Source organism: Pocillopora verrucosa, chromosome 3, assembly GCF_036669915.1.
Source record: "Pocillopora verrucosa isolate sample1 chromosome 3, ASM3666991v2, whole genome shotgun sequence".
Classification (NCBI taxonomy): Eukaryota; Metazoa; Cnidaria; class Anthozoa; order Scleractinia; family Pocilloporidae; genus Pocillopora; species Pocillopora verrucosa.
Window position 1 is genome coordinate 23,317,484 of NC_089314.1, and position 17,960 is coordinate 23,335,443.

Genomic DNA, 17,960 nt, shown 5'->3' on the forward strand with positions numbered 1-17,960 from the left:
GAAATGCATAGTAGCTAAAGGGAAGAATTTACATTTGAGGTCTTGGGAGTTAACAGAGTAATGCATGAACCAACAAGAGAACAAGTCTATGATGACTCTTAACTCGCTGATTAAAATCCGAATGTAGTTTTGTTATTGTAACTTTCTTTGATTAATTTGTTTGTTTTGAAGATCAAAGACAAACTCCAGGCAGTTGAAAGTTATTGAAATCTGAAGTCTGCACATTTGTCTTAATGATTGTGTTGGCCATTGTATTTTCCACAACATTGTTTGATACATTTACACAACACTTTCTCATCGTATACCATGGGGTGTCCCTGGAGGACCTTGTATTTCCATAGTGTCTTGTATGTCTACCAATAATATACAAGTAAAAGGAGGGATATGCCATGATAAACCACTCTAAAGAGTTTCTCATCTACCATGTACATATTAGAAAGTTGATGTGTCCACTTTAAAAAACAAGGCATACAAGGCAACTTGTACTACCAGGGGAACAAAAATTCTGTAAATGTATTAAGCAGACAATGATAATCTGTTACTATTTACAAGTCATCATGTGTCTTTTCAGTCATGGATGATCAATGATTACTCAGAGATATCTGTAGCTGTCAAAACAATCCAATTAGCTGTTTAAAATCAATCCTGAGTAAATATTTTGAAAGCTTTCTTCAATACCATTCAACCAAATACTTTTGTTCAGCTCTGGTTAAAAGAGTTTTCAAAAGCTCAAGCATCTGTACAACTTTGCTGAGTTTCATCCGACGCTTTTTTTTCTCAGTTATGGGAAGGCTATACTACTTAATTTAACGGCTTGTTGTCATGAGTATTATTGACCAATCAGCTGTCCCGTTTCTTGGCTGATGCTTTAACAAACTTGTCAGAGGGGTTCATTACATCCTCGCGTTCAAAGGTCGGTTATACATTTGGTTTCTTTCCAGGTAAGAGCATGAGAGAAGAAAAAGAAACTAAAAGTGGAGCTTGCTTATAACGTTCTCTTCTTTACTTTTCTGTACTTAGCTTACCTGACTGCCAATGGTTAAATCATTTCTGCATCTGTCCACACATCATATCATTCAATCAAATTTTATTGAGAATGTTCAAGAGGAAATAATTCTTTCCTTTCCTTAAAGTCGATAATGCACGACGTCATATCTCCTTTTAAAACATACGATATCAGAACATTGATCTCTTGAGAGGTTAGGAAAATCAACAGAAGGTGAAATTTCATTTTCAGGTCACAGGCCAACAATCATCTTCATCACTCTGCTATGGGACTTAACAGTACAAGACCCAAAAAAAATTGTTCTAAGCCTCAATATCAAAATTCACGACAAGTAAAAAATTTTCCTTTTTTCCTCAACTTGAATTTCCAACTCCATTGTTAAAAGAACAGTATGAAATGTGTATTTAGATTTTGCCAAAATGGTATTGAACTGAGGCTTACTCTTACCTTCGATTCAAAAGAAACAATATCGGGAATTTCGATTAGAATGATCGTTTGATTGCTCTGATTTTTCTTTTTTTTTTCCCTTCAAAATATTAAGGAATTTAAAAAAAGGTCATGCAATTTCTCGAGTGCATATTATTCAACATGAAAGAAGTTATGCACAGTATCCAATTTCCTTCCCTAGGAGCAAATTCAATCAGGTTTCCATGAAAAAAAAAATAACGATTTTTTTTTTCGAACGGACGTCTGTTTGGTAAAAGGAAGCAATTCAAACTCTATTTTAGAAGAATTAATAATTAAATTTTGTCGTATGACCTCAATGGTAAAGAATATTATTCAAAGGAAGAAAAGCGACTTTTACCCACCACAATGCTCGCTTCTAACGAGTGAAAATGAATACATAACATTTGACAAAAGACTGCCAGTACCTCGATCCCTTCACCAGCACACTTACACAGGTTATACTTTTTCATCCTTCAACTACTTGAAGTGAAGTTTACTAGTACTTACTAATGACTTTTCCTTACAAAACTATCTAGAAACCTCTCGGCCTGGGGGCGATATGTCTTTTATTGACAGAATACCGAACTGATTCTCTTTATTAATTGAGGAGAAAATCCATGACAGCTAGTGGTGAGAATCGAAAGAAACTGCACAAAAGATTTGAAACGTGAACAATCCACCCACTATTTCCAGTTTTCAATATATTTTTAAAATTATGAGTTCATTTTGTTCCTTCTTTGTGAATCAGATAGAACTTCTAGGTGAGTTGCATGTCTCTCGCTAGACAACTAAGCCATGTTAAAGCAAAAAGCTTTCAGAAAACCTGAACGAATTTTAAAATTTTTGAGTAAAGTAATCTACCAGTTTTCTGTTTAATACAGTGTCCTGCGGGAAGGGTCTATGTCAAGGATCAGTCGCCCTTCGGCCTCTTGTTCGTCTCATTCTTGTCCTCTGTCACTTGTTGTTTCCTGAACAGTCCAAAAATTTGAGTGGAGAAAAATGTCACTAGAGTCCAAAATCCAAAATTGGCCACTAGTGCCCCACGTCCAAAATCGGCCACTAGTGTTCCAAATCCAAAATCAGCCGCCTGTGTCCAAAATTCAAAATCGACCACTTGTGTCCAAAATTCGACATCGGCCACTAGTGTTCCACATCCAAAATTGACCATTTGTGTTCAAAATTTGACATCGGCCACTAGTGTTCCAAATCCAAAATTGACCATTTGTGTTCAAAATTTGACATCGGCCACTAGTGTTCCAAATCCAAAATTGACCATTTGTGTTCAAAATTTGACATCGGCCACTAGTGTTCCAAATCCAAAATCGACCACTTGTGTCCAAAATTCGACATCGGCCACTAGTGTTCCAAATCCAAAATCGACCACTTGTGTCCAAAATTTGACATCGGCCACTAGTGTTCCAAATCCAAAATCGACCACTTGTGTCCAAAATTTGACATCGGCCACTAGTGTTCCAAATCCAAAATCGACCACTTGTGTCCAAAATTCGACATCGGCCACTAGTGTTCCAAATCCAAAATCGACCACTTGTGTCCAAAATTTGACATCGGCCACTAGTGTTCCAAATCCAAAATCGACCACTTGTGTCCAAAATTCGACATCGGCCACTAGTGTTCCAAATCCAAAATCGACCACTTGTGTCCAAAATTTGACATCGGCCACTAGTGTTCCAAATCCAAAATCGACCACTTGTGTCCAAAATTTGACATCGGCCACTAGTGTTCCAAATCCAAAATCGGCCACTAGTGCCCCACATCCAAAATCGGCCACTAGTGCCCCAAATCCAAAATCGACCACTTGTGTCCAAAATTTGACATCGGCCACTAGTGTTCCAAATCCAAAATCGACCACTTGTGTCCAAAATTTGACATCGGCCACTAGTGTTCCAAATCCAAAATCGGCCACTAGTGCCCCACATCCAAAATCGGCCACTAGTGCCCCAAATCCAAAATCGGCCACTTGTGTCCAAAATTTGACATCGGCCACTAGTGTTCCAAATCCAAAATCGACCACTTGTGTCCAAAATTTGACATCGGCCACTAGTGTTCCAAATCCAAAATCGACCACTTGTGTCCAAAATTTGACATCGGCCACTAGTGTTCCAAATCCAAAATCGGCCACTAGTGCCCCACATCCAAAATCGGCCACTAGTGCCCCAAATCCAAAATCGGCCACTTGTGTCCAAAATTTGACATCGGCCACTAGTGTTCCAAATCCAAAATCGACCACTTGTGTCCAAAATTTGACATCGGCCACTAGTGCCCCAAATCCAAAATCGGCCACTTGTGTCCAAAATTTGACATCGGCCACTAGTGTTCCAAATCCAAAATCGACCACTTGTGTCCAAAATTTGACATCGGCCACTAGTGTTCCAAATCCAAAATCGACCACTTGTGTCCAAAATTTGACATCGGCCACTAGTGTTCCAAATCCAAAATCGACCACTTGTGGCCAAAATTCAAAATCGGCCACCAGTGTCCTAAATCCAAGATCCAGTTCACCAAAGGTAAAGAGAACTTCCCGAGGTTCAAACCAGGTTTTCTTTTTTTTATGCTCTGATTGATAAAAATCAGTTTAACCCTTTTGCTCTTAAGATCTTATCAGTAATTCTCGTTACTGTCTGCTATTCAATTTTTATGATGTTAGTTCCGAGAATTTGGTATTGGATGAACCAATAATCTCCTAAATTATCTTTTTCTTTATTCTCATCACTTGTCTACTTAATGTTGTAAGGATATTGTGAGGAGAAATTCTGTACAGTGAATGGTTTGAATGTGGGGGTAACATGTAATAGTGTAGTTTGATCTTTCGGGTCAGAGTAGTCCTGAGGAAGACTGTCGTCTTTAGTAGTGAGTGACGTTTCGACAACCTGGGCAGGAGTCATCGTTACAGTCAAGTGAATAGTTGTTGTTAGTTGAATGTTCTAAGTCCGGTTTGTATAAACTGATTGGTCAGGTAAGTCGACTTACAAACCACACCCTTGAATGGGACTCTGCGCAATTCCTAACCTACAGCACCAACTACTTTCAACGACTGAATCTGGAGAGCTGGTTTACTAACTTAGAACAGACTCCCCTCAACGGGTGTCAACCACTACCGGCACCATACAAACAACTCATTCACGACAGTAACATAACAAACGAAAAGAGCAGAACGATCTAACTTTACTAACGGATCGAGATTGACCAATCACAAGCGACCTACGCCACTTGAGTCTTACAGCCAATAACATCACGGCAAACTGAGCAATCAGTTTATACAAACCGGACTTACAAGATTCGACTGACAACAACTGTTCACATGACTCTGTTCGCTTCTCTTCACCAAGACATTGAAATAAGAATGATGACCAAATTGTGACCTGTAATCAAAGAACACTAAAATCATCACGATAGTTATTAAAAATTCAGCTGAAATAGAAATCCGCGTATCAAGCACTACCTCGTCCATAATATTAGTGAAACTTTATCGAAAATTTTCCTCCACAGGTGGATATAATTTAACAGTAAAACCAGTTGAGCCATCATTTAAGGTGTTCACAACTTTTGCCACTTCTATATGGCAGCAGTAAATCCACTGTCTCGTCAGTAAGATCCAGTAACATCATCAACACATGTGATCCTATACTCTGAATTCAGTTATATTGAGCCTTTGTTTGATGTCATGTTACATTAACAAGCAAAGTTGGCATAAGGCTTTAAGCTCCACAATTGACAACGATTTTAACCTGAAACGTTTATTTTTCTCTCCTAAGTTTAGCTATTTCTTGTAAATTATTTATGGTTGCTTGCTATATCAAGTGATGAAGTCGTCTAACCGATTGTCATTAGTGCTGTTTCTCGCTGCCATGATACATACAGTTAACAGATTAATTAAGACCATCAAACAAGTTCCTATTAGGAACCAAAGACCCTCTGTGAATGCATTTTGAGATCGGCGAAATGTGAACGAAAATCTGGACAAACAATTTCCGCTTTACAAGATAAGTCATGAGAATGATTGTTTATCAAATGAGAATACACACGAAAATGAAACTGAGATGTTAACAGACGGAGATTGTTTTGGCGGTTATATTAACAAAGTAGTATCAATTAAAGCAGTCTCTTTTACTGAAAACTAAGCAGGCCCAGAAGTATAGCTTGGTAATGTTTGTGTTTATTGAAAAGCAATCATCAGAAATTTTGTGACCGAACATAACAAGTGATCGGTCTACCTAGGCGTTGTAACGAAACGCAGATATGGTTACGAAATGAACATTTTTAAGTTTAATGGAAGTGTTCCTTTATCTGGTTCTTGTCGATTTATTTTTCTAACCTCCTAAAAGTGAAGTTTTTCCTGGAAACGTTGTTTTTGTCGACCCAGCTACCAAATTAATAACTCTCCTACCAATAGTTATTTTGAGCAGACTGCGCATGTGAGCTCTCGCCCTTGGTAATAAGGCGGACACAATGAGAAAAACCCACAATTACCTTACACCAGATACAACAATGCACCATCATGACTGCCAAAACTTCCTGGTACCGACTCTGGATCCGAATCAACACATACGAAATTACTGGGATTTTGGTGGTCCCAATGTGCTGTCATAAGGTAACCATGATACTCTTCGTGCCAGCCATTAGGGCAGTCATCCCTTGCGGGCATCATGACTTGTGTACCTCTTGATCCGATGTAGCACACAGCACAGGGGACGTCGTGATTATGCACATTTCTTTTGAAAGGATTAAATGAGCTCATTTTATACTCAGTGCCATAGATGGCCCCCGTCCTTTCAAAATGATCGGTGAACTTTCCATATTTTGGTTGGTTTGGCAGGCATATATGATTTACTCCTCCTCCTGTGTGACTATGGTGACCACTCCCCACGAAGCCTGGGAAAGAGATGAAATGAAACGCGAGAGCTTCAATTGGAGTGGAACCGCATAATGATTGCGGACAACATCAGAACGAGGAAATTAGAAGGTAACAAATTTAAAACAACACATCTGATAGTCGACTCAAAAACGGAGTGTATATTTTACCAATACCTATTTCAAAATGAAATTTAAATGCATAGCAAGAGATTATGAACTGTTTATATTATCTTGTTTAGCTCTAATCAAAAAAATACTGAATTATTTTTATTAGCTGCGACTTACCCGAATACACAATCTGAGCATCTCCCTCACAGCTTGTCCGGCCCCAGCGCACGTAACTGACTCCAGACCTCCCCTGCCCTTCTTGTCCCTTTTGTCCTTTAGGTCCCGGATCTCCTTGCCTCCCAAGTTTTCCATAAGGACCATTGTCTCCTACAGAATATAAATTTGCCAGTAAATTAACTTTGTTATACCGGACTAAAAAATAACATACCGTTGAATTGAAATGGGTGCTACGAGCCCCTTTCGGAATAACAAACGGGAGTCAATGAAACCTTTTGGACCAGGAGGTCCTTGTGCTCCAGGGAGGCCTTGTCTGCCATCTCGCCCGTGACGACCTGCAGTGAAAAACGAGTGGATAATTCCGAAGCACTGTCAATTTATAACTTCAATTAATTTACAAGGTTTAAGATTCGTTCGTTCGGTGATTTGGTTAATTTAGTGCTGTACTTTATGATTTCAGGGCTATTCCAGATTCATTTTTTATTTCATTTGTATATTCATAATGTCAGAAAAGGCCGGGTAAAAATATCGGAATATGTTAACGGTTGTGGGTAGGATTGGCATTTAAGTTCATTGGCTCTTGTACAATCCATCTCGAAAACTATATGATCGTTTATGGTTATAAATACTTTTTCATTGGGCAGTTTGCAGAAGTTCTGCTGATTTTTTTTCGACGTTTCCACCTTTTGGAACATTTTACCAAGATCTCAGGGAGAAGACGGTATCAGAGTTTTTAGTACCCTCCAAACAAGGTCTCTGACCTGGTAGTCCTGGCATCCCTGGTGTTCCAGGAAATCTTAAGAAAACGTCGGGAATACTTCTGCCATCCCGTTCATCCCATCCTATAAAAAGAGATCACCAAATTTATTTTCGTCAACCTTAACCTCCCAGGAATTTAGGACCCCGTGTGTTTTTTAACTTTTTGCATTTAAATTGTGATATTTTTCGTAGCCTTAATTTGGGATAATCACAACGACAACTTTGGGTGGTGGATCTAAAACACGGTTGCGATAGAGACTGCATACCAACCTCCACCCTGTGATTTTCGAGATCTTCCGTCGTCTCTACTAATGGACTGTTTTTCATGGCAGCCCTAAAAAAAATTTTCAGGACGTGTTAAAAGATCGTAACCTTATGATACATCCAGGGACTTATTCTTATCACACGTTTTAGCATAGTTTGGAGTCCAAATTATATTTTTCTTGCATTTTTTCAATGGTAATATTGACAATATAAATGAAAATACACAAATCCCTTTTTCATCTCAATGATGAAAAAATGGAGCGATTGGTCTTCAAGTGGCCTAAATTTTGAAGGAATAAGGCCAAACACGTTAGCAATGGTTAAAGAAATAAGATGCAACGAACTTGCGCGGAGAGCAGCGTATTTGTAGTGTCCGACATTGTGCAAGATCATAAAATTTCCAAAAAATTCAAATCTCACGGAGCTTGTGCGCAAACATTTGTTTACCTTTCTAATCAGATAGACAATTTCATTAATAATATCAAGAATCCACCATTTCGGTATTTATTACACAAACATTTTAACGAGAGCAATATATCTCACCTTAAAATGGCTCAGAAATCAGATCTGTTCAAATGGTGGAGGGCGATTCTTGCTGAATTTGCTTGAATTCTTGGTGAGGATCGATTCGGGGAATTCGTCAGAAGTTCAAAAGTTTTGCTGTAGTGTTGATCCCAACTCAAGCTGTCGTTTGTGTTTCGGTGTCCTAACAGATGCCTGATGCCTGCTTATTTCATTATCTATATATATTAATGTAACATTATCTATTTCCTAACGGTTGGATCACTTAATCCATCTATAGCTTGCGCTGACAGATTCAGTTGTTGTTTAGGAAAGTAAGCTTGAGCTACTTTGGTCAGTTAAGTTGGAAACAATGGATCGCGATAAAGAGGATCCATATGTAAGGTGTCGTTTTTCTGAGATTGTCCGTTTCGTATTCTACGTGGCAGTAGTGATTTTTCTCTTGTCGAGTGTAGTTTTAGTAGCTGTAGATTACGTTCAAATGAAACAGAGATTGGCTGCAATTGAGGAGAAGATAAACGAGGACGAGTTGTTGCGGAAAGTTTGTGTAACAAGTCGAAAACAGACGGAAATCGATGGGAGGGCTAAAGTTCAAGCTTCGCTTTCAAGAAGAAGGAGAGCGTTAACCGTGAGTCTTGCAGGTCTTGAGAAACGAGTGAAAGTTCTGGAATACAGGTGAGGTCTCCATTATCATCGTCGCAACACCCCACATGATAATCAATCTGCACAAACGCGAAAAGAATCACGGACTGTTGCGACAATTTGCCGCATCGCTGACACATTGATCTCTTGTAAATAAACCGCACGTTTTGGATTAACTTCTTTATCTGTAAGATTATAGCTAGGTGGGTGATTATCATATCAGAAACAGAAGGTCAGGTTTTTGAATGTCCAAGGGGGAGATTCATCATCTAAAAATGACAAGGACGCTATTATTATTGCTTGGGGAAGAATTTCAATCCCTTTCATTACTCGCAAAAGCTTAAAATGAAAGCAAAAACAAATTTACATACCATGATGAAATCTCAAAATCTTTTTGTCGGAACCTTAAGCAATATATTTACGATTAGGCGATTTTCAAGTATACGACGTTTTCATGGTATACACATAGCGTTTTTTCAAAATTTTGATTTCAGAGATGATGAAATAAACGATGATTTTATGTAATAGAAAAAAGGAAACTTATTACGTCCAATATCGTCCATTTTGAATAAAAGATTGCGTGAGATTGTTACATCTTTTTCTTTAGGGCAATTAGAAATAACCAGTCCTCTCCTTTCGAAGTATTTGAAACACCAGGAGCACTACTGAGAGGTAAACTTTATAGACTTCATTAAATTTTAACAAGAAACAATAATTTAGGCTGTTTAAATATGAGAATGTATGACTTATGTATACAGGAACAATCAATACGGTTAACTTCTGTGATGTTTTACTCAAAAGAGTTTTAGGTTGATTGTAATTTTACTTTGCATAGGACGAGATGGACGGGATGGTAGGGATGGACCCGCGGGACCTCCCGGATCACCAGGTACACCAGGACAACCAGGGACACCAGGTTAGCAAAAAACTACCCTTTTTTCCGTGCTGCAAGAAATGACGAACTTTGTGCCTTTGTGAGACACATCAGTTTCTTTTAAATGAATGAAGAGAGATAAAATTGACTCAGGGATGAGATCAAACACAAACCGAAATGAGGGAAAATAAATACTAACTGACTGATTTCAACAACTAACCACAACTGATCTTATTTCGTTAGCCAGCGTTTCAAGCCAAGTGCCAATATGTGACGCCTTAAAGCTCGATCCTGAGCTTAACATTTTAAGTATTAGTTTACCAGACTCTTACTTCTAATCGAATTGATTTACAGCATTTCAGAGTCTTTTTTGTTTTTGTTTTTTATTTTTTTCCTCCATCTACTCTTTTTTTTTCTGAACGGTTTTAACTATCGCAGGGCGTGATGGGCGAAAAGGTGATTTTGGAGCACAGGGACCTCCTGGTCTGAAAGGTATTGAAGACACTAATGCACCAATGCGCTAAGCTCCCGCTTGCCATTATTGTAAGCGGCTTGTTGATATCCATGGTTATTTTCATTGCATTTACTATCAAGATTGGAAGCTTCGCTCTTGAAGGTGAACCCCCCCTAAGCACCCCTAAAACTCGTCACTGCAAGCACCCATGTATGTCTTAGATGGTGAATGCTTTTCAATGAACAACGTGATTGTAACTGAGCCAGCTCAATACTCCATCTTCATCCGCTCGGGCTCAGTCCAAAACCTTTCGTACAATAATCGTAGAAATCTCGCGTGCATATTGATCAAGAGCTATGGTCAATAGGATCTTTGAATATGGAAGCTTGCAGTGGATCTTTTAGCTCGATAAAATCATTCATGTTTTAGCAAGAGTCGTCTTCAAATGTTTGCAGGGGAGGCTGGTTCAGGCGGAAACGTTGGCAAACAAGGATATCCGGGACCTAAAGGACAAAAGGGACAAGAGGGGCAGGGGCTGTCTGGAGTCAGTTACGTGCGCTGGGGCCGGACAAGGTGTGAGGGAGATGGTCAAATTGTGTACATAGGTGAGTGCCCTCTACAGAGAGAAATTGAAGCTTTCAAAAGTACAAGATTATGATACATGCCGTTTTCCATATATCATTCCTGTTGTTTCCATCAATTTGCGAAAAAAGCTACACCTGCAAGATAAATCATTTCAGTTTTTTATACTATTCCCCTACCCAAACAAAGGCCATATTTAGTAGGGTTCCACTCGATTGATCTAAAGTGCTAACAAAACGAGTCTTCGAGCTCCATCAGTGGACCAAGCTAGATGCAATCATTCTTATTTGGCTTAATACGCTCGCCAAAATATTCCACACAAGCAAGAATATCTGCTGAATGATATCAAGAAAAACCGAAAAATGTTCAGAATATGAAAAAAAACTACTGAGTCAGGGGACAGGAGCAAGCAGGTACCGGGGTTTCACACCTAAGATTTCAATTCATCAGTTTTAGCCTTTTCAATACATTCCTTATGTTTCAAGTTATTGAAGGTAATAATTCAGGTGAAAGAATGACTGGAAAGGCATCATGATTATTGCTGCTTAACGGAAGGCTGCAAGTATCGAAAGAAAAGTTGCTTTGAATGTCTGGAACAAATCAGGATTAGAAGGTTAGGCTACCAACACTAAAACTTTCATTTGAGTCTAGGGATCATTGGAAGCGGTGCTTATCATCACCGGGGAGGCGGTGGAAATTACTTGTGCCTTCCTAATGACCCAAAGTACGACAAATATACCAACAGCTGGGAGACAACGGGCGCCATCTATGGAACTGAGTATGAAGTGAGTTCCTTTAATCCGTTTACAAATAACCTGCATAACCACGACGCACCGTGTGCCGTGTGCTTCGTCAGATCACGTGGTTCGCAATTGATGATGCCCGCAAGGAATGACTGTCCATCCGGTTGGGCTAAAGAGTATCATGGGTATTTGATGACAGCTCATTACGGCCACCAGAGCACGCGAGACTTTATCTGCGTTGATTGGGAGGCTGAGTATGTCCCAGGCTCCCAATCTGATAAAGATGGTGCACTGCTGTATCTTGTTCAAGGAGGTTGTGGCTCGTTACCATGCCTTCCATACGTCTCTGGAAGAGAGCTGACATGCGCTGTGTGTACGAAGTGAGCACTGGCAAAGAATTCTGATTCTTTTAGTATGATTAGCAATTACCTTATGACTCAAGTTGTTTACCGTTCAGGAAGTAGGAATTGAAGGCCTCAGGAAAGTGTCAATCCTTAATGCATATATGACAGTGGAATACACGAAAGTAGGAAGTTTAGTGCAAGATTCAGAACTCGCCGTCTGAACTCGCCCCATAATTTTGTAGTACCTAGAACTTCAAAGGTATTCATTTCTTATCTGAAGAATATCATAAACAACATTAAATTCTAGTGTGGTTATTCGCCACAAAGTTTTGTATCTTTTGCTTCATTACATAAATAAAGTGTCCAGCTCCTTCTGGGGCTTGAATGCTGCAGACCGGAATCAACCGCGAAAACCACGCGATTCGACGTCATACTCAATACCGTAGTTAATCACAACCATTACAATTTCTTCAAATGTGATTGGTGCACTAACTGCTTTATTTTTCACAAGCTATTTTTTGTGGAGTTGTAGTCGAACAGTGTAATTGAACAGTTGACTGTAATCGGACACCTGTAATCGAACAGTTGAAGCACCCAATCGTACTTAGTCTACTTAGCTAAATCCAGCAATCACAGAATTGATCACAATAACCAAAGCAACAACCGCTTGTCCCAAGAAAAACTGGGGGATTTCGTAAATGGAGGAATTTTTAACTTAAGACATTATGGAGATATTGGTTCTAGATGTCATTCTTTTTTCGAAAGTTGTAATGGTTATGATTACTAGGGTAACAGGACTTCGTGTCTTCGTGTCTTCGTGTCTTCGTGACTTCGTGATTAAAAACTTCGGACTACCTCTTCGCGGTCGTCTGATTTTGTCAATCACTCGTATGATTACAGACCGAATTGGACTTCACTCTATCGTATTACCATTATTAATATGCTACAAAATCAGTTCGAACTTTGCTTTTGAATGAAATAGTCCATTAAAAAATCCGTAAGGTAAAATTTGTGTTTTGTGTTCAAAACAGCAGAGAAATGATTTGTTAGACTTCACATTTCCGACTGAAATAGATCGTCACGCTATCACTTGGATCATCCATCTCTGGGGGGAATGGTCAAATTTTCATCATGACCTTGAAAACAATGGAGATCTTTCCGGAGAGATTTTAATCATTTCTCAAGACTTTAAGACTCTAACCCAATGCTTTCCTTTTTGTTATAAGCAAAGCATGAACATTTATCACTTTACATCACACCGTATTTGAGCTTTCCCATAGAACGTCTTTATCATCTCTTCAGTGATCAACTTCTCTCCGATTGCAGCTACATTCCCCTCTATTTGAACGTGCTCCAAAACCATGAAAGCCAAGCACGACAAGCATAGGGCGCATAGTCTCTGTCAGAGTGGCCTATTGCATTTCGCTTCTTTTATTTTTCTAGATTAATTTTCTTAGTGAAAGCCCAGTTTGATCGAAACAGCTCACGCTTCCTTTGCAGATGTAATTTATCTTAAGCGGTCTTCGCACACTACATATATGGGTTGATTTAAGTGCACTGCTGCAAGAGAGATGGTGTTACGTCCAATTACTCGCCAAGATAAACTGTAATCAGACATTTGGATAACATATTATATGTTTCCCAGATGTCTGATTACAGTTTACCGTGAGAGCACAATAACATGATTATTCTAAATCTTCAGTTCATTTCTCAATGTCAGTAATTAATATCTGATTTTGTTTTTTAAAATCAGAACATAAATTATTTAATTGATCAACAGACAGGTGAAGAGAATTGAAACAGTAGTCTGATAACCAAAGCGAGCCTTTTTTTCCTATTTACGATCAGATTCTCAATAACCATTCTTTTGTAGGTATTTTGAGATGATCAAGAAAGTTCCGGAAAGCTTTAAAACTTAAGAAATCCGATTTCCTCTTCCATTGAGTCATCATAGCCATGTTTCGTCTGGGTTACACTTTGGATATCACATTAAGTTAAAAAATTTCTGGCTCCTCTCTCAGTATGGTAGGAATTTCATCATCACATATACACATACACGGATTTCAGAAATTTATCGTTGGTATACACGACCAGCTCTGTTTTTCAAACTTAATGGGAAACAACATTGCCTTGCACTTATTGCCTTAAAGCTTAACAAATCACGTACTGGAAATTCAATGCAAACATACGGTAGTATTTCTTTTACTGGGCTTTCTTTCCTTCTTCCTTTTCCTATTTCTTCCTTCTTTTTCCCTATTCCTCAGCTGGTGCGCAAATAATTTTACTTAATGTCTGGCTCCTGGATCGAATAGTAACAGCCGGTTTTGCTTACCTCAAGAATTCCATTGAATTTACCTGACTTGAGTAGAGTCAAGGATTTCAAAACACACAGAGACAGAATCAATTTCCCCAAGGTGGATTTCATTTTCATAAGTGCCAAGAATCCCTACGCTTTACATGACATAAAAATTTTGTTTGAAGTTCATAATTTGAAATGTCTAAATAATAAGGCAGCTGCATCTCTTTCTGATGGGATAGAACCACTATTTATTCTGATTCATCGCTTGACACTCACACTATGCTATTATATGTAGTTTTGTTGGTAAACAGTCGTCGCGTTGAGTGAATTACTACAGCTCAAAAGTGTGATAAAATTTATTACTTCCGTAACACGATTACTGAAAAATTAACTCAGACCCTGGCGTGTCCCCTAGGAAATCGAAAAATAGCTTGTTTTTAGCATCATTTTAGTCTTTTGTCCTTTTCAAGGTGGATAGATTCTCCCCATTGCCTCTGGTATACTATAATAACAGACGAAGTACTACGGGAAAGCGAAACGGTGAGATCTGAATCCGTTACTTGGTACACACTGCGCATGTCAGCTCTCTACCACGAATGTAAGGGAGGCATGGTAACGAGCCGCAAACCCCTTCCACAAGATAAAGCAACGCACCATTTTGATCAGATTGGGAGCCTGGAACATACTCAGCCTCCCTATCAACGCAGATAAAATCTCGAGATATCTTGTGATTATAGTGTTCAGTCATCAAATAGCCATGATACTCTTTAGCCCAACCGGTTGGACAATCGTTCCTCGCGGGCATCATCAGTTGCGAACCACGCGATCCGACGTAGCACACGGCGCATGGTGCATCATGGTCATGTAAGTTATTTGTAAACGGATTAAAGGAACTCACTTCATACTCAGTTCCATAGATGTAAGCTGAATTCTGTCAGCTGTCACTATACTTATCATACTTTGGGTGGTTAGGTAGACACAGGTATTTTCCACCGCCTCCCTCGTTATTAAAATATCCGCTTCCAATGAATCCTAATGTTTAACAGGAAAGAGCATAGAGTTTTAGTAATGCATCTTTATTGTCATAAAACTTGCAAAACGTAACTTTTGTTTATTCGGTAATTAATACATTCATAAGTCTCGGTAATTTTTTTGTTAGAATCTCCCTTTTGAGTTTTGATTCTATATTGCCCCTAGAGTGTTGCGTTATTGAACTTTGTACTTTCGGTTTGTGTCACGCGCATATTGGGGCATGCGCAGTAGTAATAGGGAGAGGATTAAACATGGTTGTTGACTGAACACGTTGTACTCTTCTTGCTTAGTTTTGATAACTCAGCATAGAGAGGACTAATGAAACTGGCCGAGACTTCAAAAAGTTATTTTTAACCACGACAAAAATCCCGAATAACGGAGAACTTTTCAGTTTTTTCATCTTGAAAGGTGAACGCAAATTTTTTTACCTTAGATGTTATCTACAACTATCTATTTTTGTGTCTCTTATTTGAATAAAGGACCTATGCAAGACAACTAAATTATGTTGATCAATATGCGATATATTGCATAGCACAACACTAACTCAAATGATTTTAACAACACATTTGTCTAAAATCCTTAATTAATAAATCATCGACTCTCTAACGCTAAATGTGACACGTCAAGACCAGTGTATTCCATTCATTTCCTCTTCCCTTAGACCTGAACATTTCCTCTTTTATTTCCTTTGTAAGTTTGTTTTAAAAACGTGTTTTAAAGGTCCCTTTGCGCTTGAATTGTATTTCCAAGTATTATGAAAGGAAGGCGTGGTACACACCTGTGTAAACAACTTGAGCATCTCCATCACACCTTGTCCGACCCCAGCGCACGTAACTGACTCCAGACAGCCCCTGACCTTCTTTTCCCTTTTGTCCTTGAGGTCCAGGATCTCCTGCACATTATTAGAAAATCTTCTCAGTATCAGAATAAAATGGAAATATAGCTCTTTACACTGAAATTATCGTGATCTGATTTATTAAGATTTAAAAAATATTTACAGTACCTTTTGGTCCCGGTGGGCCTTGTGTTCCGCCTTTATTACCACTAAAACCTGAGGGATAAAATAGTTTAGCCGTGAGGATACAATTTCAAACGAGAAGAGAAGAAAGAAATTGCTCCTATATGGTGGAAAATGTAATTGACGATCCCAAATATAAAAAACTATCATGTCGCAGCCTGAAAACAACACCAACTCCATGCTGTTCTTAATTATTAATTATTAATGTAATCGTTTTACTATTTTAATACTCCTGGGACCACAGTAATTGGCTATCGCTGTTGTGGTTGCCTGCCCGTTATTGTTATTGTATTTTACCCATGTTCTATACTGTATGTATTGTTGGCAAAACTAATAAAATAAAATAAATAAAATGAAATAAAATATTCCCAGTTCCTTTCTATCTAAGCCATAGCTTTAACTACAGTGACATAACATGTGGGTAAAGACTTGACCACAACTTATGTTGGAAACTGATTATAATAATTTTAAGTCCTGTAAGAAAAAAAATTGTGGTTTTGTATTTCTCCAACCCGGTACTCCTGGTGTCCCTGGTTGCCCTGGTGTCCCTGGTTGCCCTGGTGTCCCTGGTTGCCCTGGTGTCCCTGGTGGTCCAGGAGGGCCCGCGGGACCATCCCTGCCGTCCCGACCATCTCGTCCTGTGATAAATGAACATCATTGTAATTAGACATTTATTTTCATAAAAGAAATAATAGCTTATACGTGTTAACCAGTGATATCAATAACTCCGTGTTTAGACACAGGCTTATTTTAAAGTCTTAACTTTCTTACTACCAGGGATTGACCTTTTATTATAAGTAATATGTTTCTAAATGTTACATGGTAAGGAAAGTTGTTTAACTTTGGGTGTTGTTTCTTTACCGTCGCATCGCAGATTACCTCGCAGTACTTCCGGTGTCCGAAACAAGTCCCTGGGAGAAGACTTGTTTTCCTTGATTGCCCTGCAAAAATTGCGAACCATCTTTAAATTCCAAATGTGATGTACTGTTTACGGACCGTAATCTGGTTATTGGCTTAATCAGAAAATGCCCGAATTTGTTATCTTTGGATAGAATCTTGAAACAACACAGGCGATCTGTTACATTTTTTCGTTATTATCAGAAGATAAACGTCTCCTGAACACAGCAAGGCCAGTTTAAAACTTACTTATTCCAATCAATCAGTGTCGCCATCACTAGTTACCTTTACAACATTTTGTGGTTTCCGTCATCTCATGACAACGACAACTTTGACATACAAAGTGATCTCACCTGAATTCTAGAATTTTCAATCTTTTCTCGAGACTCTCTAGACTCAAGGCCAACGATCTCCTTTTTCTTATAAGCAAAGTTTTAACATGAGCCCTTTCATCTGTGTCACTCTGCATTCGACTTGTGGCACAGAACTTCTTCATTGTCTCATCCGTGACCATCTTCTCTTCGATCGAAGCTAATCTCTGTTTCATTTGAACGTGCTCCAAAACTAAGAAAGCCAAGCACGAAAAAACGAAGACGACCACTGCCGCGCAAAATATGAATCGGACGAACTTTGAAAAGCTATCCTCTCCCTTGAGTTGCTTTTTTCTTGATCCATGGCATTCGCTCGTAGAAGGAAAGAAATGAGGCCAGAGAAGTTGAGCAAAAATTTAGTACTTCAAACTTGTTCTGTCAACAAACTATGGACTTTGTTTCATCCCAATTTATCGGGAGGTAACCCTGTATACAGAGATCACCACTGACACAAGAAGATGGACTTTAATCAGTCATCTTAAGAGAAGTACTACTAGTCCTTACGATCCTACTAGAGCATTCAGTTTCTAACAATGATTAAAATCTGAC

At 38.8% G+C, this 17,960-nt stretch overlaps 2 protein-coding genes and 1 non-coding gene across 3 annotated transcripts; 1 reads left to right on the forward strand and 2 right to left on the reverse strand.

The window, feature by feature from the left end:
* Window positions 1-4,783: 4,783 nt before the first annotated feature.
* On the reverse strand, window positions 4,784-8,288 carry LOC131779072 (short-chain collagen C4). Its single transcript, XM_059095607.2, has 7 exons — window positions 8,177-8,288; window positions 7,640-7,703; window positions 7,372-7,452; window positions 6,883-6,945; window positions 6,611-6,760; window positions 5,942-6,343; window positions 4,784-4,833 (listed from the first exon to the last, which is right to left on the reverse strand). The coding sequence occupies exons 3-6, from the start codon at window positions 7,385-7,387 to the stop codon at window positions 5,943-5,945; spliced, it is 630 nt and encodes a 209-aa protein (XP_058951590.2). The 5' UTR covers window positions 7,388-7,452; window positions 7,640-7,703; window positions 8,177-8,288; the 3' UTR covers window positions 4,784-4,833; window position 5,942.
* Window positions 8,289-8,492: 204 nt separating this feature from the next.
* Window positions 8,493-12,422, forward strand: LOC131779061 (complement C1q tumor necrosis factor-related protein 7-like). Its single transcript, XM_066164122.1, has 6 exons — window positions 8,493-8,830; window positions 9,405-9,469; window positions 9,633-9,713; window positions 10,110-10,163; window positions 10,581-10,730; window positions 11,359-12,422. The coding sequence occupies exons 1-6, from the start codon at window positions 8,508-8,510 to the stop codon at window positions 11,832-11,834; spliced, it is 1,149 nt and encodes a 382-aa protein (XP_066020219.1). The 5' UTR covers window positions 8,493-8,507; the 3' UTR covers window positions 11,835-12,422.
* Window positions 12,423-13,744: 1,322 nt separating this feature from the next.
* LOC131779050 (short-chain collagen C4) lies at window positions 13,745-17,765 on the reverse strand. Its single transcript, XR_010717016.1, has 6 exons — window positions 17,394-17,765; window positions 17,023-17,084; window positions 16,656-16,781; window positions 16,129-16,176; window positions 15,904-16,017; window positions 13,745-15,125 (listed from the first exon to the last, which is right to left on the reverse strand). It is a non-coding gene; the product is annotated as a short-chain collagen C4 (transcript).
* Between the last annotated feature and the right edge of the window lie 195 nt (window positions 17,766-17,960).

Excerpts from the sequence above, each read along its gene's own strand:
- LOC131779072 (XM_059095607.2), bottom strand. Across the intron at positions 6,761-6,882 it reads AGGACCTCCTGGTCCAAAAG|GAGACAATGGTCCTTATGGA; the intron begins GTTTCATTGACT and ends TATATTCTGTAG. Across the intron at positions 6,344-6,610 it reads TGCTCAGATTGTGTATTCGG|GCTTCGTGGGGAGTGGTCAC; the intron begins GTAAGTCGCAGC and ends TCTCTTTCCCAG.
- LOC131779061 (XM_066164122.1), top strand. The coding sequence starts at position 8,508 with ATGGATCGCGATAAAGAGGATCCATATGTAAGGTGTCGTTTTTCTGAG. Across the intron at positions 8,831-9,404 it reads GTGAAAGTTCTGGAATACAG|GGCAATTAGAAATAACCAGT; the intron begins GTGAGGTCTCCA and ends CTTTTTCTTTAG. Across the intron at positions 10,164-10,580 it reads GGGACCTCCTGGTCTGAAAG|GGGAGGCTGGTTCAGGCGGA; the intron begins GTATTGAAGACA and ends AAATGTTTGCAG.